General features: G+C 34.9%; 1 protein-coding gene across 4 annotated transcripts in view; it reads left to right on the forward strand.

Annotated features, from left to right (window-relative positions):
• Positions 1–24,890, forward strand: part of LOC106664304 — a 167,789-nt gene extending 142,899 nt beyond the window's left edge. For 3 of the 4 annotated variants that reach the window (XM_014389909.2, XM_014389908.2, XM_024228023.1), the window contains exons 4-9: positions 805–962; positions 2,577–2,666; positions 15,571–15,706; positions 22,485–22,614; positions 22,682–22,786; positions 22,845–24,890. In XM_014389909.2, coding sequence (XP_014245395.1) covers positions 805–962; positions 2,577–2,666; positions 15,571–15,706; positions 22,485–22,614; positions 22,682–22,761 — 594 coding nt within the window. In that variant the 3' untranslated portion in view covers positions 22,762–22,786; positions 22,845–24,890. The remainder of the gene's footprint in view (positions 1–804; positions 963–2,576; positions 2,667–15,570; positions 15,707–22,484; positions 22,615–22,681; positions 22,787–22,844) is intronic. The other variant, XM_014389910.2, reaches the window with a different exon arrangement.
• The last annotated feature ends 196 nt before the right edge of the window (positions 24,891–25,086 follow it).

Below are 25,086 nucleotides of genomic sequence, written 5' to 3' on the forward strand. Positions count from 1 at the left end.
CGACTCTGCGCTCTACTCTCTCGGCAGGAGGGTAGGAAGGTCGCAGAGTTCTGCAGCTCTTCTGAAAGGATGGAACTACCAGGATTACTGGGTGTCTGTGGGCAGGAGAACAGGAAGGTACTATGGCTCTTCCAATAAAAGGGGTGGATCGAACATGCCTAACAGGTGTCTCTCGAAAGGAAGGTAGGAAGGTCGCAGAGTTATACAGCTCTTCTGAAAGGATGGATCGACCAGGATTACTGGGTGTCTCCTAGGCAAGAAGGTAGGGAGGTGGAAGCGTACTGTGGATCCCCGGAAGAAGAGTTGGATCGACCAGGCATATTGGTTACCTTTGGGCATGAAGCTAGAAAGGTACTGCAAATCTTCCGAGAAGGGATTGATAGACAAGGATCACTGGGTGTCTTGGCAGAATTTGGAAGATAGGAAGGTGAAACCGTACTGCAGAGATTCCGGAAAAGAGTTGGATTGACCAGGCATACCAGGTGTCTTTAGGCAAGAAGTAGGAAGGTTCTTCGCTATCTGCAGAGACCACTTGTTCGTCCGCACTCACCTGCATTAAAATATTCCGGGATTTGATCCAATACTTAGCTGTAAGTACCGTGTGTTCTGCACGTTCTCAGATTCCTCCTTTTCTCTCTAAATGATCGCGGAAGTTATAAAATTATGACAAAGATAATTCTAGTCGGGGTCAGCCGTTAGGTACAAATACCATGTTTTCTAAGTCATTACTTCCACCCTTGCTAAATATCGTTATTTTAATCTCACCTCTGTACAATGTTATAAACCTTGTGCTTTTTCTTCCAGGGGGAATGGAAGAGGGTACAGCTGGAGTGGTTGTTGGCCGCCCTGGTCGACAGCAAAGTAGTCGCGATGAAAGCGGATTCAGGATACATGAAGTACCACGCCCAGTACCATCATCAGAAATCAGGCCTTCCTAGACACCACCATCACCACCACTGCAGGTTGTCGATCTGTTGATAAATTTCATCAATTTTTTTATTTAAAAAGCCATATTTGATATTTCAAATTGCTTTGTGATTTAAATATATTTTAACGAAGATAAAAGAACCTCGTTATATAATAATGAAAACATTTTCTGTATTTGCTCAGAAATGTCTTTCTTTACCGGGAGCCGTCTCTTGATTACGAGAAGCTACATTAACTATCTTCATTAATCAGATTCATTCCAAATCATTAAACAACTGCCATCAGTTACTCTTTCTCTACAAAATACACAATGGCCATTAATTTTTTAATTTGACAGGCTTTATTTTGGCAAATCCTTTTACTTTTAATCAAATCTTAATTATATATTGCTACATGAGCTTTTTAATGTTTTTTTTTATGTGAAAACAGAAACGTTACGTTATCTTTCAATTACCCAACCAGATTCCGACCAAACGGGAAAAAGATATTTTTTTTAAATGCACGTTTTTTAATCCATCCGAAAGGCTTGAAAAGCAGGCGTGGATTATAAAAAGCTTCATAATTGCTCAAACGCTTTTTATTTTGACATTTTCGCATATTTTTTTTTTTATGGTTTTTTTATTATTTAAAGAGAGATGTACTAATTAATTACACCAAAGTGATAAATCACACCAAGTGAACCAGGACGTCTTGAACAAATGCGATATGGTCGAACATCAGACAAAATTATACATTAATTATAAATTAATCTTTTTATGTAAGGTTTTGGTTGAAATGAAAAAGTTAGTGCTACCAGGAGCGGGATTCGAACCCACGACCTTTGGCGCAATACGCCGCTGCTCAACCACTTGAGCTATCGTGACTTCGATCCATTCGGACACTAACTTCCCATTCCGAATTTTCCCTCCTTTTCGCCATTTTTACAAATACCTTACATAAATAATAATTAGTTGAAAGATGTTATTTGGTCAATTGGACCACGAAATCTGATGAATTTAATAAATTATAAATTTTACTAACCTGTCGTTAATCTAACCCTTGAGTTGAAGCAGTACTGTTCCGAGGGGGTCTTCCTGGGGATTTCTCAAGTATGGTAGTATGCCCGGGTATGGCACTTGGGTCTGCTGTGGAAACTTGAGAAAATACTTCCATCCTCATCCTCAAATCTTACTTTCGATCGTAACGTTCATATATCCCAAGATTTCCTTAGCTATTTATCCTAAAACTGATATTCCTCCAGAAACGATTCTCGCACTACGCCTATATCCCCTTAACATAGCTGACGATCCCTTTCACCGATGTCATCCTCACTCATTGCCTCCTCTCTCCATCAAAATCACCACAGCTTGAAACCATGGACTGGCGGTTGGAGAATCAAGATCAACGAAAACAATCCCTCCAGTTTTCACCTTAAGCAAAAAAACTTCATCCAATTTTCTGGAGGACAGCACACGCTCGACTAAAACAAGCAGACTATATAGAGAAAAAGAAAGACCAAAGCAGTTAAACTGATGCTAAAGACCCAAAAAATATTAATAAAATCAAACTAAAACTTTTTCATTTCAATCAATACCTTAAATAAAGATTAATTAATTGAAAGAATTTATTTTATTGTTGATATTTCAAAGTGCATTTTAAAACTGTTTCAGGCATAAGGGGCATTCTAGAAAATCGGCGCTGTGCAAAGTGAGGCAGTGGGATGATGGTTCCGCCATGTTAGTATCACAGTCAAAGAGGCTGTAAGTGTTAATTTTTTCAGTTAATATTTGCCCTTTAGGAGAAAGGACATCTGCACGGCATCGCCCATCTTCACCCTTCTTCAGCAACATCACCACACACTTATTGACCATTTATCACCAGCGGGACAAACGCTGACAAATAGCATGGCCATCAATTAGCTCTCACTCTTACCACTTCACCCATTCTTATCTTCAGTTTGATTTACCGCTCATTTCAAAACCACCTCGCTGTTTCTCTTTTCGCCCTTTCGACACACTTTTCTCCATTTGTAAAGATTCTTGTTATTATTGTCAAAGTCGGGCACACCTCTCACCAAAAACAATTGCGGCTATTGGCTTATTGACGGGGAAATGTTTGGCTAATGATTTTCTTCAATTTAAAAAACACCAAACTTTGATGAGAACTTTGATGAACTTTGAGCTTTGATTTTTTTTTATTACATTTACTGATATTTACCACTACAAATATTGTATTAAGCAAATATGTTCAATGGGTGGCCGCAACGGTTTAGGCGTTGACACGGCGCTCATCACTGTAAGGTAAAGGTCTCGGGTTCGATTCCAGCTGCCCTGCATTCGAACCCGACATACAAATGGGCTTTTTTTCAAAAACACCGGCACCCTGAGGGTTTATATGACCTCTTTTGTTGCGAACCCTCGGAAATAAAACACGATGTAGTTGAGTTGTCGAGTGAAATGTGCGGACTCTAAACTGATGATCTGAAATAATATTAGAATTTTCAATCAATGGCAATCGTCGGAGAAGTAGTTTTTCTAGTATTTTGGCACGGATAGAAGGAGACTAACGGGTCGATAGGAATTTGGAATATCATAAGGTTTATCTGGCTTATGAATCATTTTAATTATAGAGAACTTCCATTTCAATGGAAAATATGTGGTCCTGAGTACAGCGTTGTATACGTATGTTAAGTATAGTAAGCCTCTGTGGGGCAAATTTTGTAATTGTTTTATAATTAGATCATAACCTGGAGCTTTACGTGAGGGTAGTTGTTTAATAGTCGTATGTCTCATGGAATAAATGCTTTAGGAGGAGGGGAGAGTTGCAAGGGGAAATTCAAGTCGTGTTCACTGTTATACTGATGATCATGATCAAGTATGTCATGGTGTGCAGTGTTGTGGAAACATACTCTGAAAACCGGTCTCTGAAAAAAGATACTCTAATGCCAGCACTGCACCGGTAGAACACATGCTTTGAGGAGCCGGCCATTGCTGGCACTCAGTGTGTATGCCTAGGTATCAAGGAGGTCCCGAGGCCATCGTCGGTTGAGGCGACGTGGTGGGTTGTCAGGGTGGGAATGAATGGATAGCGAGCAGTATGGTTAGGATGGTTTGAAAGGTTGGTATGGAAGGTTTGGAATCTGGACTGGATTAGTTCGTTGGCAAAAGGAATGTTGAGGTCTTTGTGGATAGTGTGGTTAGTGACATAATAAAGTGCCTTAACAATTTGTTTAAGGACATTCGATTGGAAGGACTGGATGCGCTGGATTTTGGAAGGCTTGGCAGTGCCCCACAGTTCTACTCCGTATGTCCATATTGGTCTTAATAAAGTCTTGTATAGTGTTACTTTTGTCTTAATTGTCAAAGTCGATTTCGGTCTTAAAAGTTTTCGTAATAGTCCAAGTCTTGTATTAAGTTGCTGTTTTTTAAGTCTTGTGTGGGGATTCCACGTCAGTCTGCTGTCGAGATATAGTCCCAGGTATTTGACTTGAGTGGAAACTGGTATCTCTTTGTTGTTGATGTACAATGGTGGGCAAGACTGCTTTTTCAGCGTAAAAGTACACTGAGTGCATTTTTTTCGTTCAGTCTTGTCCTCCATTTACACCAGTCTTCGATAAGCTCAAGGTGTTCCTGGATGTTGGAGGTAGCTTGGACAGAATTCAAGTCACAGGATAGGATTGCGGTGTCGTCCGCGTAGGTGGTGATAATAGTGTCAGGATGTGTTGGTAGGTCAGCAGTATAAATGATATATAGGAGGACCAAGGATACTACCTTGCGGTATACCGGCCTGTGTCAAAACAATCTAGTAGTCGGAATTGGATTTCGCTAATTTTTAAAATCTAGAACAGCATTTTTGGTATTCTGTGCGATTTTTTTTTTTTAAATTGTAGTGTGTTTGATCTTAATGCTGTACATACAACAGGATGGTTCGGCGTTATTAGATAGAACCTTGGGAGACTTATTGATCTAGGTCCGATGAAGAATTATCGATGCACGTATTGTAAGTCATCTCGGGAAATGTTATCCATTATTCAATCGTTTGGACTCACAAGAATCTCGGGATTGTTGAAAAGTGCGCAGGAACCTAGTGATTTCAGGGAAAGAAATTTGACGGATCGCTTGTCAAGCCGGTCATCACTTTCCAGTCACCACTTTTACGGATCGTTCCTTCATCGATTAATCACATGTGATGAAAAACGAATCCCATCAAAGAATTTAAAAGCTTGTAAAAAAAAAGCTTACTGTGACGTTCATTTCTTCCAAAGGGAACAGATTCGCTGTCTTTCTTGCATTTTTATCGTTTTATCATCAGGTTCAATAATCAATACTGAACTATATTGTAAACAATAAACGCATTGGGATAAAAATAAAATAATAAACACTAAAAAAAACCTAGGCCAACAGAAAAGTCATCGTTCATCGTCAAAGTGAAGCCCCAGTGGCTAGGAAAGAACAAAAATCAAATATTATTATTTCAGCCTATTTTCCAAACACGTCATTTTCCTAATGAGAGAAGATTAGAAGAGCTTAATTTTGGCAATATACTTTTAAGGAGAATTTTTTCTTATATTTTGAACCTGATGGGAAATAAAATAATTGGTCGATGTGATGAGTCTTTTTGAACTGGTTTGCCAAGTTTTAGGAAGAGGATGATGTTCGAATGTGTTCACAGTAAGGGAAAATGTTTAGTGCGGAATTTACAATTGTAAAGGTATGTGAAGAATAAAATGGCTTTTTGAGGAAGTTGGAAAATTTAGTATGTAATTAGGTCAAAACCAAGAGCTTTGCGGTTCTAATAATAATAAGCACTTATAATCTTGTTTTTTAAGTATATTCAGCTATTGTAGAAGGAGTTTTTGGATATTTATAAATATAATCAATATATAAAGTATTTGGATAATATTGACACTAATAAATTAATATGTTAAAATTGTTTTAGGTCTAGTGTGAAGTTATTGCATTTTAAGAAGCAAAGGATAATTAAACATCGTAAGAAATTACTTCGGAATTATGTTTAGAAGTGGTGAAGTCGGAAAGGGCTTAATTTTCCTGATGAAAGTAAATTATTAAATCGAACGCCTTCCACTTCCTAGTCTCCGTCTCGGTTAATTTCTCCAAAGGCATCAAATTCCATGATTGAAAAAGTTGGCTTCTCGCCATTAAACTTTATCATTTGTTGACTGGGGTTCAATTGGCGTTGCTGGGCCGTTTTCACCGCCCGGTGGGTTCGTTTCGACTCAGCGCTTGAGTGTAAAGTTCGCAAACGGACTTCAGATAGAATCTATGAAACTGGGGCTAACTGAAAATAGTACAAAACAAAGTTGCTTTCGGCCCAGTAACAACTTATTGGTGAAAAACAAATCGCAATTGCTTAATACACCCATTTACCCAACAACTAAAACGAAAAAATTTCAAACTATCAAAGCCAGCGAGGATAGAAGGACCAAAATAATAACCAAATTATTTTAAAACTTTTTATTTTATTGTTTTTTTTTATTTTTTTTATAAAACTTAATGTGAAACAGTTCCCCATCGTTGTTCTTACGTTTGATAACGAATTGTCGTCTTCGTTATTTTAACCTCGTGTTGCTCAAAGCTGTTTCGTAATTCGATTACGACCCCGACCGAAATTTGATCAACCATCAGTTTTCCCGTCAATGGCCACGGCTTTGGGCAAACCGCCGCAAAAATTCTATTCCAAACGCATACCTGTTCAATGTTTCTAGCATGCCGACCAGCATTAATATACTAATTTATACATAATTTATACTCTTGATATATTCTAAAGAAAACTTTGATATAAAGTAATACTTATTAAATATTACAAATTTTCGAATACTTAACAAGACATTTCAAACAAAAATATACCAAAAAAACTACAACTTCGGTAAGTATAAATATGTAAAATCAATCAAAAGCGATAAATAATCATTTGTTATTAAAACTTATCGTCTTACAAGGGGTAGGCTTCAACATTTATGGGGAGGGGGACATTTTATGCTTATACTACAATAAAAAATATTAGACGTGTGCGATCGTTCTTGCAAATGTGCCCTTGGAGCAGTGAAACAAATTTGAATAATTTTTACTAATATTTTTTTGCCTTTCTTGGGAATAATGGTTTTTATACGTAGTTTATGCGCAGATGGAGATTATTAAAACTATAAAAACTTACGAAAATGAACAGACAGAAGTAGAACAAAAATACTTTTTTAAATTCTGATTGGTTCACTTAATTTCGTGGTCCGCTTAACCAATTAATTACAATTAATTAAGGTTTTTAGTTGAGATAAAAAAAGTCAATGGCACGAGCGGGATTCGAACCCACGATCTTTGGCTAGATACGCCGCTGCTCTACCACTTGAGCTATCGTGACCTCGATCCACTCGGACACCAACTTCCCATCTCAACCGCCCCTTTTTGAATTTTCCCTCCTTTTTGCCATTTTTCAAATGTCGTGTAATCGGATTGGATTCTCGACGACAAATGAAATGGCCACGGAGAGCTTTAGTGAAGGATACTTCATTTTAAATCATTAAATTCATTAATTTCCGCTTGACCAATTAATATATTACAATTAATTAAGGTTTTTAATTGAGATAATCGAGTGGATCGAGGTCACGACAGCTCAAGTGGTAGAGCAGCGGCGTATCAAGCCGGAGATCGTGGGTTCGAATCCCGCTCGTGCCATTGACTTTTTTATCTCAACTAAAAACCTTAATTAATTGTAATTCTGATTGGTATTAAGCATTAAAGCCCTCAAAGATCAATTTTTATATAGAACAAAATATAGACATTTTTGGGCTGGATTCGCCCTTACCTATATTTTTTTCTTACCGTCCGGCGTTTCACTTAAAAAAATCCATAAATCCTTTAGATTTTATCTAATGTCCTAGGTATTAAAACTGTTGGAAAGCTTCGTTGTTCCTCTTTTGCTAATATCAGCTTTGATTAGATGTTACACCATTAAAAATAATAAAATAAGGGTAATAAACAACCGAAACACTCCAAACGTTTTATTTTATAGCTCCGTTTCATCGACAAAAGTGCGGTTTCCGCCATTACTTGTAGTTTACACGGTTCATCAAGGTCAGATTTTTATGAAGAAAACGAGAAATTGGCAAACAAAATTACTTATTAATTTATATTTTCCTCCTATCATGCCGTGACGTTAAAGTGTCCTAGTAAAAAACATTTCCATCATCAACAAAAATTTCTCAAACATTTCATTTTTTATGAGACCAAAACCTCGCCCTGGATTGATTTTTTTTTTTTTTTTCAAAGTATGTTTAAATATCTTAAGTGTACGTTTGACTAATATTTTTGGACCAAAAGTTTCGTTAAAACCCGTGTTCGCAGCCTCCTCGAGCTAGTATATTAGTTTTATTGTAGCAAGCAAAAATAGTATTTCAATACAAGTTTACAATAATTAAAATATGTATTAAAAGTTGACTGCTTTTAATAACAAAATGAACTTTTAACAAGATTGCAATGCACTGCCCATCAAAGCAAAACCCGACCACCTGGTTTTTGCACGAAAAAATGGCCAACTTTGGAAATTCTCATTTTCTCAGCCTTTTAAGTCACAGACGTTAGTTCTAATTTTTTTTTTAATTTTTACGCTGAATGATATGGCTTTTTAAAATGTTTTCCTAGCTTCAATCATTCCTCAGTAAATTCGGAAATGTCTTAATTTTTGCACTTTTTACGAAAACTTCAAATTGAGCTGTGGACCCAGAAAATCGTTCTGGAGCGACGCACTATAGCAATAGATAAGAAATTGTAATAAGCTTTCAATTGACCGCCTTCCAATTTGCCCGATTTCTTAGCCGTGGGCAAAAAACGTAGTTTTTTACGTGCTCATGGAAAATGACCCATCACTCATGAGAAATTTAATGGAATATAAAGCCGTCTTCTCGAAGGGTGTGCGACCTATTTAAACTAGCCAGGAGGGTCAGATTTCACGACAATACTATCCTCGGGCCCTTTAACAGTTCCAGTAGACCGCCAACCGCAGCAAGGACGAGGGCGAGAGGGACTGACAACTTCTGAACTGAGTGTCTCATCGAAAATGAAGTGTAATGCATTTCTGCTCCTTTTGTAAAGAAAGTTAAGTAACGTTGATTGTTGATTGAACAATAGATTGATTGCTTCAGGGCATCTTCTAATCAGAGAACACCTCAACTTGATTTTTTTTTTTTTTAATTGGAAGAGGGTTTTTCTGACTACGTCTCGCTTCTGTGAACTCCTTTCGAGCTCAGACGTGGAGGAAGATTTTCTCAATGCAATATTATTCCTCACCTCACATTTGGTAGGGTTTGAGGAAGAATATGTAAAAAGGAAAATATGATGTATAAGGAAGTGGAATTTGATGTGGTTGTAAGGGGCACAGTTCCGCTAAACCCGCCAAACCTGAAAGTCATGCGGAAGGGTTTCGCTCCACGCCGTTATTTAAAAGAGCTTTCTCAAAAAACAAGCACTTTTGATCGGTTTTTTGTCGTGTCCAGGTCGTTTGGACGATTTACCTGATTGTTTGGTTGGGAGAGTTTGTGGTAATGTTATTAAAATGACATTGTCGTTATGTTCGAAAAAACCCTTCAATTACAAGAAAACATTAACATTCTTAAGGACTGCGATCAATGGGGCTTGAATGTTAATCTGAATAAAGAAAAGATTATGATTTTTAGAAAAGATGGCAGACTATCATCAAATGAAAAATGGGGACTTTTGGTGGGAAGGCAATAAAAGTTGTAAATTCATTCAAATGCTTGGGTATCGTTCTGACTCCTCGCCTCTCCTTTAAAACTCACATTCAAAAAATAGTGCTAAAATGACACTTAATATGGTCGAGCCTGGTCACTCACAATTTAGTGCCTCTTTTTCACAAGTTCAATGTTTTTATTGTCTTGATTGGTCTCTCGATCAATCGCTTTTATGCAGCTCAGGTTTAGGGGTTTGCTCGGAGTAAGTTAGAGAAATTATAGCGTTTTTTTATTAAAAAGCTATTCTCCCTGCCGACTTCTGCGCTGAACTGTATGCTTCATCCGATGTAGGCCTTTTTTTGGTTTTCACGTTGAAACGCTGAGAACGATTGGACTTCCAGCCTGCAGACTTACCTAGAATTCTTGCAATCGAAGTGGTTAAAAAAAAACTTTTTTGGTTTCAGAGTTGGTTGAATCTTTTTTGTAAAATACCATTGCGATTTCAGTCCTTCATTAGACAATTTATCTCTGGAAAAACCGACTATCAAATTTAATATTAAAGATCAGAATCGGGAAGAGTCTTTGGCGAATGCTAGAGAACCAAGTAGGTACGTCTATAAACTGCTGGAGACTGAATGTATTTTCATTCAAGAATGAACTGCCGATTAACTTGAGAGATCTGTGTTGGCTGTTTAAAATTATTTTACCTAAATTTCACCCTATGGGTCAAAAGGAGGGTTGAGCTATGTTCATTGTGTAACTAAAGGACAAAAAAGGAAGCGGTTCATTTTTTGGCTATATGTCCTGTTAGCAGAATTCAGAATGCGACACCTCACCGTTCGTTCTTTAACAGAAACAAAATTAAAAGATATGCTAAACTCTGTAGACAGTTTGAATCTTGTAAATTATACCCGCTCTGCTTGGCATTACAGATATTTAGTTAATGAATTTAATTGTTAATTTTTTCTTATATGATTGTGTATCATATAAAACATTCTTTTATGCTGTTTTTAGTTTAACTTTTTTTTTTAATTTCAATGCAATGTCAATTCAATATAAGTTGATTTTTAATTAAACATAAGATGTGTCTTGTCTTTATCATTTATTTTTCCTACCTTTGTGGAAAAAAAAAGACAATTTTCGTTTCAGTACTTTTCGAGATCTAAGTTGAATTGTAAATCTTTTTGAAAATAATACAAGACTATGTCGTTCACGTAAAAAAAAAAAGAATGACGATACCTTTCTGTTAGTTCAATATATTCCAATATCTGGAAATGACAATATCTTTAAAAATGTAAATCCGAATCACCCATGAAAAGGTAAAATAATAGAGGGCTGAGATTTTCTCCTTGCAGGGCACTCTCGGAAAACCCAAAATTCTTCAGTTTTTGTTATTTACTTTATTTACTCTGAACCTTTATAGTACATATTTATGAAAGTACTTTCAACATGTTGCCTGTACTGCAAATTTATTTAGTTTATCCCATAAATTATTTTGAGGATGGGAATCAAAAGATTTGCATAAACTGACATATATGGTAAATACTTTATAACCTTATTTTATAACTTCTGTATTAATTAAAGGTGGTTTTTTTTTTTTCTTGTCGAAATGAAATTCTAAGTCGATTGAGAAGCTTTTAAAAGCTGGAAAAACAGCTAAAAACAACGTCTTAGAACTGGGCCAATTGGAGCTTTTTTTTTATTTTGTAAGGGCTCCTTTGGTCTTTCACCAGTGGACGAATTGTACAAAATAACAGGTGTTGCTATCAGGAAAGCTTTTGACAGGTTTTTCCTTTTGAAATCTTGAAAAACGCCAGTCAGGATGTGAAATATTTCATTTTGAATTATTTTTTTGATAATTATTTTTTTATATTTATTAGTTCCTTTGTTTCTTTTCATAATGTTTTCATTGAGAGTCTAATATATGTTTAAGTTTTCTTTTTAAGGTTTAATCAACGTTGATTTAGTTTAACCCCTCACGTGACTAACATATTTTTTAAAACTCAGGTTTTTCCAACCTTTGTAGATTATTATTTTCAACTCCATTTCAAAAAATTACCACAATTAATTGATTAAAGTGTGTAGAAATATGTTCATTTTCCACTGTAAACAATAAGACACAATCAATCCTTTTTTTAAGAGATATTTTCTCCCCAATAACAAAATAACTAACTAATGGAATTATATGCGAGTCGATGTAAGTCAAGTAATTTTATGACTGTGTCTCGCAAGGGAGGAAAAGGATGAAAGGAATAAATTATATTTCTCATCTCACGGTCCTTACAAGGTTCTAGTTATTAAACATCATCAGACACAAAAACATCCTCAAAAATTCAAAGAGACGGCGTTTATTATATTCCAGACATGGGTGTTAAATTTTAAAAAAGAGGTGTTGTTTTTTTTATTTATAACTATCCCGAGTGAGAAACCCGTTGAGTATGGTGTTTTAATAAGTGTGATTTATCTCTCAAGCATGTCAACATGACTTCAAGCCTTTACAAAAGCAAAAAGTAAAAGTGGCTGAAAATAAATTTCTTTTCGCCTTTTTTTTTTATAAATAATTATTCAAGGTGTTACGATTATAAAAGTAAAATCTGATTTAACAACAAGATTTTACAAGATTTTTTGCCTAGTTCATTGTTAAATAAATGTAATTTTTTGGTTAAATTTGATTTAATTATTTATAACCAATATTTATTACCAATAATTAATATAATGATTATTTGGAGATCATGAGATGCAGTCTGGTGTGACGTAGGTTTAGAAAAACATTTCCTTTATTATCAGTACAAATATTCTGATTTAGTCTAAAATTTCTATCATTGTAAAAATTCATTTTTTCACATCATACATCTATTGGTATAATTTAAATAATGTTTATAAATCCTAGGCCCTGAAGATGATCTCAATAAAGTTTGAAACATTGGCACGATAAAGAAAATGTTTTTTATAAACCTACGTCACACCAGACCCAATCTCACAATCTCCAAATAATCATTAATTAACTGTCACTCAACACCATAAAAAATTAATATAATTATGAACTGCTTTTTATTGATACTTTCCAACTTTTCAAGCATTTTTTTTCCTGGGGTGACTGGTGATGAAGATCCCTTCCTTATTTCCATTTGTTTAGAAAGTGAACTAAATTTAAGTAATTAAGGTTTTCAGTTGAGATAAAAAAAGTCAATGGCACGAGCGGGATTCGAACCCACGATCTTTGGCTTGATACGCCGCTGCTCTACCACTTGAGCTATTGTGACCTCGATCCACTCGGACATCGACTTCCCATCTTAACCACACCTTTTGAATTTTCCCTCCTTTTTGCCATTTTTCAAATGTCGTGTAATCAATTTGTTTCTCAGCGACAAATGAAATGGCCACGGAGAGCTTTAATGAAGTGATACTTCATTTTAAACTTATTCAATTCACTAGTTTCCTGGTCTGCTTGACCAGTTAATATATTACAATTAATTAAGGTTTTCAGTTGAGATAAAACTCCGAGTGGATCGAGGTCACGATAGCTCAAGTGGTAGAGCAGCGGCGTATCAAGCCGAAGATCGTGGGTTCGAATCCCGCTCGTGCCATTGACTTTTTTTATCTCAACTGAAAACCTTAATTCATTGTAATATATTAATTGGTCAAGCAGACCATGAAACTAGTGAATTGACTAAATTTAAGGTTTAAGATCAGTTCCTCTTCACTTATTTTCCTAAGCGTAAGTGAGGTCTTTCCATAGAGGCAGTAACATCTCGGAGCTTCTTTGCAGTCACATAGGAATGTTCTGATGTCTTAGCTGTTTCATTACAAAGTGGGCAAGTTTCTGTTTTCCCCAATTTTTATGGTGGTTAATTAAATGGGCTTTAGCTTAAAAGGCTATTTCCTTAATAATATCAGTTGAATTTTTTTTTTTTTAATTTATTTACATGGTTGAGATGTTCTTTGATCATTTTGCACTTGGTCAGTGTAGGAACTACTTTCTCCATCCTTTCATTAAATTTAGCTTTTAGCATACTCTGGCACATGTGCCAGTAGTGGTCCTGATCCAAAGTCCTGCTTTTGATCAGCCTGTCCATGGCCCCTGGAATTGGAGGTAGGTGTTCCCAAACCAGCTTTGAGTTGAAGGTAAAGGAGACTAAAGCCTTCATAGTTGCTTAGCAGTTTGAAAATATGTAAATCTGTGCACCTTTTTAATCCCTTTTCAAGTATTTCTTGTACACATAGTTCTATTGCTTGGATCTAAACTTGGAAAATAGATGGTACACGGCCTACAAATTTCATTAGGTCAAAATTGGGGCCTACACTCCTTGTTTTATTTTGGATCCAGCGAGTATCATAATAAGGCTCTATTATTTTCAGGGTTTTTATTACAAACATCCCTTGTTAATTTTTATTAGAAAGTGTCTGTCAAAATTTTCTTTTAATTTCATTTTGTCAGACGCTATCGTAGCCATTTCATTTAGGACTTTGTGTTGAATTTTCTTAGGTGAGGCTTTATTTCATTGCATCCTAAGAGCCTGTTTGCACAGTTGTATGCCATCCTCTGGTGGTATGGTGGCAATCTCACTTCTTTCAACGCTGAAATAGTGTTAGTACACGTTGCCTCTCTAATGGTAAAGCATATCAACCTTTCTAAATCTTTTAAATTTTTGGTATTCTTTTCCGAGGTTTTTGGCCATCATAGGCATGTGTGACAAGATGTCTTAACTGTTTTAGGACAGAGCAAGTAGGCTATTTTTAGATCTAGACACCATGTTTTACTACACAATCTTTGGCCTATACTTTTTCTTACTTTTGTATTGTTTTTGTCTACATTCTTCCCAGTGAACTTTTGATCTAATATTACGTCCAGACGTCTCTCTGGAGAAAACTTAGATTAAGGTTTTAGACGATACTGCTCTTTATGAATAAAAAACAAATTCATTATTTCATCTTCATTATAAAAAAAAAATGCTTTATTTGTTGAGTAAAAAGTACTTCACCAAAGCTTTTTGCTAAGAAAACTTTTTCATCACTGCTGATGCATCCTTTTAGCTAAATCTTAAGGTGGCTTTGGTTGTTTGTTGTAGTTATTAATTTTCAATTTTTCTGATTTAAAAAATTAACTAATGTGTCGGCTAAGTCAAAAGCTAAGCGTAGATTTTCTGTAAATAAGAGGCTATTGGCTATTTATAAGCACTTCACCATAAATTATTTTTTGTAACCTAACATCACTGACCAGACTGACCAGCTCGCTTAAAGCATATTCACCGCTTTCGTATTTTTGTCTTTGAGTGTTTCCTATTCTCCAAAATAAAACAGAATTCAGACAAGAAAATCGTTAAATTCCTTCTTGCGAAGAGTAACGGATGAAATTGTTCGCAAATAAATTTTCAGCGTTAGAATTATCAAACCACTTTTTCACTAAATAATACTCTGGATCAAGATATGGTCTTGAAGAAAAAAACAAATTCAGTTGTGACTGTCAAGCTTTTGACTTATTTTAAGGTCAACAGGGCAAAACAATTTTAAATTCTACAGATTACAAACACCTAACTTTGGTAGGTGATCTCAACTCATCCTTGGCAGAAACAATTGAATTAGCTTTTTTCTTCAAGACCCTGATCTAGAGGGTTTGTGACAAATATTAAAAATATAATTAAATTATTAAAAATTGTTCAATAATTTTGTTTAAAAAAATAATAAAATATGAACAAGCAGAAGTTTATCAATTCCAAAAATCATTATTTTTCTTGTCAGACAAATATCACAGATGCATTTTCCAATTGCTAATCTTAAATTTACCAATGTTTACTGTTTGTGTTATTTTTTTTAATAAGTGTAATTTATATCATAACAAAGAAATATATTTTCACATATATTCACACACTGTAAAATTTCTTGAAAGCAAGAAAAGATATTTAAGCGTAAGAATAAATCATGAAATGGTTCAAAATTCTAATCGTAACTGTGCTCTTTATTAGGCGAGGGGGTGAAGAGAGATACGTCACCTTGGACATGGACTCAGAAGACAGCGATGCGACAAGAAGGAAGAAGAAGAAGAAACGTAGAAACGTCGGCCCCATGCTGAACAGACCACCATTGGTCAATAAGCCAAAAGTAACTATTTTATTAAATAAATCTAGAAGAATGAATCAAATTGTGAGCGTCTTAGCAAAAAAATTGTTGCTATCTGGATAGGCCTGGACATACAATTCTGTACTTAACTACCACAGTCCAGCTGTCTGACACAAAAAATGCAATAAAAAAAGTTGGCAGTGTTGTGTGCCATGCTAGATCTGCAGACAAGTTCTTATGTTAAGAATAAGAATTGTGCTAAAGCCTGGGTATGTGTCCAGCATGTAGAGAAAAGTTGCTTTATGTGTCCCAAGGGTTGACATTCCTTGGCTCTATATACAGAGTGTGTAGGACCACCTGAAATTAGAATTTATTTAGAAATCGTGAGATGCGGTCTGGTGGTCTCACGATTTCTAAATAAATATCGATTAATGGTCACTAATCACCACACATGAAATTAGAATTTTACTTGAACGTGGCAGCGAGTATCTAGGTCCTCTGTTCTGATTTTTGGAGGAAACAATGTTCTTATATTGTCTGTGTGCTGAGTGAGTGTATTTATTGGCATGAATGTGAAGGGGGAGAGGGTTAATGGTGGAATATTGAGTACTCCAGAACCCTGCATGAACGTAAATAGGTAGTGGAATATCAAGCAATTTAAAACCTTCAACCAAGGTATTATTTCCTCCTAATCTCAACAGTTCAGTACCGCGGATTCCCAAAGGTCTCGTCCTAGTTCTTATGAACGAATACATATCTTGGTGAGGGTTAAGGAAAACTGAAGGAAATCGAAGATGGAAAGGCTTAGACCAAAGTCTAGCAACAAACCTAAGAATTGCGTCCTCCCTGAAAAGATCCGGAATGATATAGTCCGGCATGATTGCAGAGACTATATAAAGGGCTTGTTCTAATCGCCCCTGTTGCAATCCTGATAACTTGGTAATAAATCCTATCTAGCGGTTTTAAAGTTGATATTCGTGCTGAAGAGTAACCTGCTGCTCCGTATCGAAACTTTGCTCCTAAGTACATGCTGAATATTCTTAATAGAATGTCTCTATTCACTCCCCAATTATAATTAGCGAGGCTTAGTATTTTCCTTCCTGAATTAGACAATTGGGCTATTTGTGGTTTCCATCGAAGGGCTTTGTCAAAAGAAACACCCAAATATTTTATGTCGACTTCCTTTATTTCAACGCCAGAAAGGAAAAGCCGAGGTGTTTCATGATGTTTTCTTAGTCTACAAAAGTGTTCAAATACCGTTTTGGACAAAGATAATTTGAAACCCACATCGTCTGCTTTTCGTGACAATGTGTCAATGGTAGAAATGATAAATGATGGAGTGAGTGTGGTGTTCAATACTTTTTAAAAGGATAGTTCCTACTCACAGTAACTTACTGTGAGTAGGAACTATCCTTTTAAAAAGTATATGAGTCAATGGCGTTTTGTAAAGTTCTTCCCACGTTTTGGAGATTTTTTCCAGACAAGTAAAAGCAAAGATCATCGACATATAAAGGCCTGACTATACGATCATCTATATTATCAGCAAGACCATATACCGCAATAGCAAATAAAGTGACACTCAGAACCGAACCCTGAGGAATCCCGTTTTCTTGAATTAATGTACTAGATAAGGCGGTACCTAATCTCACCCAGAATCTTCTCATTTCTATGAAGCTTTTTAAAAATTTAGCTGTGTTCCCTCTTAAACCCCAATCATAGGGTTTCTTAAGAATACCAAATCTCCAGGTCATATCGTATGCTTTTTCCAAGGTCGAAGAAGACAGCTAAAGCATGCTCTCTCTCTCTCTCCAAGAAAGTGTTCTATTTTTGATTCGCTAATCATCAATATGTTATAATCATAGTAAATTTAATATCAGAATTGGGTGGCATATTTTAAGAATTGAGGTTTCAATGGTCATCTTTTCTTAAGGGCCAAGATTTGTCCGTTTGAAGAATGACTTCTTTTATTAGAATGCTTCTCTCAACATCGTACATCGGGCAGCAAAAAATAATATGATTCCAGGCCTGAATCTCTGCTCCACAATTATTTATTGGAGTAGACAGTCTTTCTTTTATCGTTTGGAAATATTCTTTTGTTTGATGACCCTTGACTGAATCTTTCCATGTATTTTCCCAATTTTCAAATGTTTTTTCAGCCCATTTCTTTTTAATGTAACTGATGGGAATTTTTGCATAGCAAACTTCTAATTCCTGACATGATGGCCAGCGTCCCCTTAACCACATTATTGTTTTCCATCCATTCTCGTTTAGTATAGTTATATATTTTCTTATTTCTCGGGCCGTTTCATTTGGGTTTCTATTATTTTGTATGATTTAAAGCAGTGGTTCCCAAAGTGGTCCCTACGGACCCCCTGGGGTCCCCAGTATCATTCAGGAGGTCCGTGGAAAATTAAAATTGATTTGGGGGTCTCTGAACAACGACAGGGGGTCCGCACAGGGTTTAATATAAAATAATATAATATAAATAATAATATAAAATAATTTAATATAAAACAGAAGTACATTGGTTATATAAAAGTGCGTGTCTAAATCGATTTTATGTGCTCTTTGATTCAGTGTTGGAATTCCTGGAAACCAAAGATAATGATTTACAACACAATTTAATTAACTCAAAAAATGACGTAGCCTGTATGTCTGATTTATTTGCCAAATTTAACAAAACTAATTTGAAACTACCAATGAAATTTAATCAAAACTGAAAGCGTAATATATGCGTTTGTTGCAAAACTTGTTCTTTACAAACAAAACTTTGGAAGAGGAGAATGCTCTGTTTCCAAATTTTTCGAAATTGCAAATTAGAGATGAAAATTTGCTTGCCTACTGTCAACACTTAACGGCTCTTCATACAGACCTGAACTAAAGATTTGAAGTCATTCTTCACTTGGATATTCCCGACTGGTTGTCGAGCCCTTTTGCACGTGGACAAACTCAGATACCAAACAGATGAATCCATTACAAATACAGGAGCAGCTTATTGAAATATCCACAAATGTCGAACATAAACCAATGTTTGAACAAGGATACCACACAAATTCTGGTTACAAAAACAGATCCCAATTTTATATCCTGCATTATGGGTTATTGTACAGAAGTTGTTAAATGCTTTCCCATCTTTCTATTTGGTAGAACGTGAATTCAGTGCCGTTATGAACCTCATCACAAAAGAAGGAAACTGATTAGAAATTATACACACATAATATCTCTTCACATTCATCCAAGTCATTAATTTTTTTATATTTTATTTTAAACAAAAGTAATTAATATTATAATTTATATATATTTATAATTTCAAAAATACTTATTCAACAAAACTTTTTTTTTAATTTTTATATTATCACTTATGTGGCTTTTTCACTTGGGGGTCCGTGGGCAATTTTTGACTATAAAAAGGGGTCCATGGGTCAAAAAAGTTTGGGAACCACTGATTTAAAGTGATGTTAAACCGTTAATATGTATTATTACTATTTTATTTCCAAAAGGTGTTTGGGGTAAAAGCCACTTTGCCAACCTCTTCGTTGTTGGAGCACCAATCCACTAATTTAAACTGAAGACATAAATATCGTGCAATCTCATTTCCATTTACAACTGCAACCAACCATACCTTTTAGTACATGGCATCTTCTTCAAGTGGTATCTCCGAATTTTTTATTAAGTTTGCCAGGTGGGTACTGTAAGGTTGGCCCTTGGAAAACAATTAACTACTACTTATTATACTAACATTTTATTATCTTTAAATAAATTACATAAATGAATTTGTTTCTCGTCGATTATACAATAAGGGTATAAGGGCTTGGGTTCCTATCTACAGTGTTATAGTTCCCCAAAACTATTCTACGAATGGTAGTGGTAGGATTGCATAAAATACTCAGCCTGGTAGGGACAAAACACAAGACACTCACCCAGTATCAGCAAGACGGCCACGATCATCTTCTTCCCAGCGTTAGAACAAGACTGACTCAATGCCGCAAATGGGATCCGTCATCACATTTCTTCCCTCCCAGTCTATACACTTTTTCTACAACTTTAAATTAAACTAAAACTAATTGTCTTTCATACTCTACACTCCCCAACAATTAAAGTTGGCCGACTAGGTTAATTAATTGTTTTCCAAGGGCCAACCTTACAGTACCCACTTGGCAAACTTAATAAAAAATTCGAAGATACCACTTGAAGAAGGTGCCATAAAAGTTATGGTTGGTTGCAGATGTATTATATTTAAGGGAAATTAGATAGCACCATATTTATGTTTTCAATTTAAATTAGAGGATTGGAGTTCCAACACGAAAGGGTTGGCAAAGTGGCTTTTAACCCAAACACCTTTTGGAAATAAAATAGTAATAATACATATTAACGGTTTAACATCACTTTAAATCAGTGGTTCCCAAACTTTTTTGACCCATGGACCCCTTTTTATAGTCAAAAATTGCCCACGGACCCCCCAGTGAAAAACACTACCTTAATCTACACCACACAACTTGACAATCTCAATTCTGACCTAGTAAAAATCAATTTATGGGCTAATACTGGCTTCTACTTCCCACGGGAGCCTCCCTCTAAACTCGTACTTTCTCCTACTGACGCTGGGTTGTCACCTCCTCTTTCTCCACCCCTTGGCAATCGTTCTTTTGGTCTGAGTTGCTTCAATTCGAAGCAGGAGCGTTTCCAAAGCCACCTTGTTGGTAAGATAGTGCGGCGACCACTCGGAGTCCTCCTCCAGAGTCGCAACCAGGGGATCCTCGGCGATTTCCTCTGCTTTTCCTGGTAGATTCTTTCGTCGGATGATGTTGGTCTCAAGGACAGGGCGTTTGATCTGGGTCCTTATCATCTGACCTTTCGCGGTGGGTAGTATTAGGTGCTGGTCCGTAGAAAGTTCACAACCCTTGACATCGCGCAGCTGCCCAGTCCTATTGACTTCAATGATCTGGCTTTCGACAGCTGACGCATTCCTGCATACCATTGACAATTCCTGCCCCGCCAGTAAAGTGCCATGAGTGTTCCATTTTGCTATATATTCACAAGTGCCGCGGAGTTCCAGTAATATCTTCCACACACAAGCCTCCGCCATCCGCTCGTTCAGAATATACACTCTCATACACTACAAGTACCGAGCAGGGGTTCAGTTTTAATTGCTGAATATTCATCAACATCCAGTCATCTTCAAAATCCAACGTATATAAACACAAAATAGCAAAATCTCATTGGCACTCTCGACACGGCACGCAAGAATGGCACAATTACACAGAAGACAAACACTTTGAGTGAGTAGAAATACTTTGATTGAATATATAAAAAATATATTTTGCGTTGTATAAATTCACTTTTCCACATCAAAAATTATGACAACAAATTATTTCCAGGCTCTCCCCTCCATGCTGGAGGCAGGAAAGCGAGAACGGATAGTTCAGTCCAGCCTAGGCATTGGAAGAAAAACAATAAGAAAAAAATCCAGCTGAAAGCCAGTCAAATCAGATTTGTATCCACTTTGATTTTTATTAATATAAATTATTTCTGTTGTGAGGCCCATTTTCATTTATGGTTCTTTTGTTTGGTATTTTCCATTTTGGCTATCAAGGTTGATTATTTTAATTTTGCCCTTCAGGCCCATATTATTCCCATAGTATCTAATTATTCTTATATTGTTAGTTTGTAAGCAAAGATTCATGTTTTGTTGTTTTATATTTTTTATATATCATTTTTGATTCATAAGGAAATACATTTTTGTTTTAAAAGAAACAAAATAGAGGTGTTCGTATTTTATTTCAAATCAAAATTCCTTTGATTTTGAGACAGATCACCGGCCTCAAGGGGGTTAATCAAACCTTAAAGGACGGAATATACTCATTCCTTAAAGGACCCACAATAAAATGTAATTGTTATATGTAAACAATGTTTGTAAATCCCGGGCCCTGAAGATGATCTCAATAAAGATCGAAACGTTGGCACGATAAAGAAAATGTTTTTCTGAAACCTACATCACACCAGACTGCATCTCACGATTTCTAATTAAAAATTCATCAACAATTTCTTCAATTTTTAAGAGGATGATGGATAGTCAATATACATTTGCTGCTTCGTGGGAAATTGTCTTGTAGCCATTCATAACTGTCAAAAGCATTAAGCGCTAAACCTGCTGTATTTTTTTCCTTTCTTTTTGAAGGTTTCCTGCCATGCTTGGACCCCATATGTTAGAATGGTTATGATTGCCCTTTGTATATTATTTTTAGTTCATACGCACCCAGGCCCCAGTAGACCTTGGCAGACTTAGCCAATTATGTATAAGCTGCATCGTGCAAATACGGATGTACTCAATATGTTTAGTCCATGATAAATGTTCATCGAAAATGATTCCTAAGTAGCTTATCTCATCAGTAATCCTGTTTTGTTTTTTCCCCAAATAATATTCATATCATAAACATAACTTTTTTTTAGATATATACTCTGGGCTTTGGACTTTTCTACGCTGAACAATTTCTTTTCGTATAACCATTATTCTGTGAGAAATACGCACTTATTTCCAAAGATTTCCAAATCAAATTTTGTTTTACCACATTCTATTAGCAGGTCATGTGCAAATGCGAAAACTTCCATGTCTGCTGGATATTGAAGTTTTAGTATTGAATCAAATAGTATTATCAATTTTTTTGTGTGTTTGTGTGTGTGTGCGCGCGCGTGCGTGCGTGAGTTGGGTTTACAGAAATCAGTAATAAATAATAAGCTAAATTGAGCCATTTGAAGTTTTACGATCGAATTAAAACGTGAATTTTTTAATACAAAATACTAATTACTTTTTGTTTTTTAGATTGTAGATCCTGAGGATCTTCCAAAACGAGCAAGGTGGACGATAATAATTACTGCCGGTTTCCTTCTTCTGACCTGTATGCTTCTTGTAGGAATTACTTTAAGAATGGCTCCAATTATAGACCAAATGGGTAATCAGCTAATAAACGTTTTATTTGTTTGAAGTTAAACAAAATTAAAAATTTTAAATTGTTTCAGTTCATAACCAGAATGAAGAGCTTATAAATTCTCTAAATAGACAAGAAACTGATTACAACGAGACTATATTAATAGCATGATATTACGAGCAGTCCTTTTAAAAAGGTCCAATAGCGTAATAAACTGTTAAGAACTTTTGTATAATTTTTCTCTTTCTTTCCAGGGCGAAAAAAAATTTTCCATCAATTTCACCAGTTGGATGTAATAATCGGATGTGCCAAAGTTCTTATGAATTTTAAATTGTTGTCATAGTTGATATATGTTGTGATAGTTATAGTTTGTGCTTCCATATTGGAATTATGAGAACCTAAAGAGAATTGAGTAGATCACATAGGAAGGTGATTTTTTTTTTTTTTTTTTTTATAAGAACCTGCTATTTTTAGAATTATAATTCTAATAGAAATGATAAATGGTGGAGTTTGTTATTCAATCTTTCTAAAAAAGATAATTCCTACTTACAGTTAGTTTAAACTAACTGTGAGTAGGAACAATCTTTTCATAAAGATTATGTAAGGCTGGTAAGCCATAAGTTTAAAATAATAAAGTTGTTCTTACAACAATTAAAGAACAGTATACAATGTTGATTATTAGATTTTTTAACGTCTATGAATGTCAAATTAAATACGTTTAATTACTTATCGACTTTGAAATGTTGCTGTAAATATTATTGTAAATAATATATTTAGGTATTAGGTAGAGGCAAGTGCTCACTGGCATATTGCACATTTTGTGTAATTACAATTTATAGAATTACCTATATGAGAGGGTGAAATAAAATGTTTTTCGGGAGGAATTTGATCAAATTTATTCAGACAAATCTAAAGTGGACGTTTAAAAGGTGGTAGTTTTGGAAGAAAAAATGGGAAATATGTGTTTTAAAAAAAAATTGTCAACCGCTGCCTCGTAAACTAATCTATCTCGTCTCATTTTAACACACTCTGATGATGACAGATTCATCCTTTGGTTTAATAAATGAAGTCAATAAAGCCAATGCTGCGGAATTGCATTCTATGAAAAATATAAAAACTGTTTTTAAAATGCTAAAAAAAATTTATATTATGAAAATTTGACTGGTTAATTGTATAACATTTTGACTTTTTTTTTTTTTATATATCCAAGTTTTGACTAATTTCTCCCTATTCGGAGAGAGCATTTTAAACAGATATCTAGTGCTGCATAAGGTATAAAAAAAAGTTCAAAACTACTTCACAAATTTAAAATTTTAATATTAATATAACATTCCAATTTTAAGTATTTCTAACTTCATACAAAACAAAAGGGATTGATATGACCTCCACAGTTGCAAACCGCTACTAAAAAGAACCAGTTCGATCGATTTAATTGACTCACAGGCCCAGCATAATTTCACAATTTAAAATAAAAGTATTTGCGTTTTACTAAATGTTTAAATTTATTTATTTTTAAGGCATGCATTTAAAATGATCAGTGCTCAAATATGCAAAAAGAAATTAAAATTTTCAATTGCCTGATGCAGAAGTGTTGTGAACTGCGTGAGCTAGTTAATAATACTAAAAACGAGATTAAATCCGTTTTAAATAATTGGATTTGCACTTTGTTATTGCATAAAGTGTTTAGTCCATCCATAATGATAAACGTGTATATGTAAAAACTTTTTTTTTTCTTTTTACACCAATACTGCTCTAAATTGTAACCGAATACTGCATTCCAAAATGTCCATTTAATAAAATAAGGAAGTTCTTGGGTATTGAACAATTTAGCGCATTTAATTTTCGTAAATCCAGTCGATTTCAACTTTAATCGTTTATTCAAATGGGAAGGAATTAAATCACATTTTAAAATCCGATTTGATTTTTAAAAAAGATTTTTAGAGAGAAAGCACTCGATTCAATCATTAAATAAGACTTGCAGGGCTAAATCTAGATTAATTATATTGCTCAATGAAAATAATTATAGCGTATAGACGACCCATTTAAATTATTTAAACGTTCTTGTCGTTCGGACAAGAGGTTATGTATTGAAAAGTATTTATATTTATGATGCCCAATTTGTATATTAAGTAGAAACTAGTGTGAAAAATTGTTAAGACCGTTTTTGTAATTATAAGGTATTAAAATATGTCGATAGCATGTTACTGTTATTTTTGGTGTATCATGATGATAATTGATATTGTATTAAGCAGTGGTAAATTTACAATTAAATGTATTTTGTTATTTATTATACATTTTGAAAAGTGTAACTATTTGTAATAAATGTTAATTCTTAACAAATTAAAAATGCGATATTTTTATTACCAGTACAATCTATGAAATATGATAAAGTAGCAACTGTTTTTTAACATATTTGGGGAAATAGTTGTGACTATAACAGAAAAAAATCAAATGTACAATCATAAAGAAATTTTTTTCTTGTGGATAATAGATTTT

The sequence above is a fragment of the Cimex lectularius genome, unplaced genomic scaffold (assembly GCF_000648675.2).
Source record: "Cimex lectularius strain Harlan isolate CLEC.00 unplaced genomic scaffold, Clec_2.1 scaffold190, whole genome shotgun sequence".
NCBI classification, from domain to species: Eukaryota; Metazoa; Arthropoda; class Insecta; order Hemiptera; family Cimicidae; genus Cimex; species Cimex lectularius.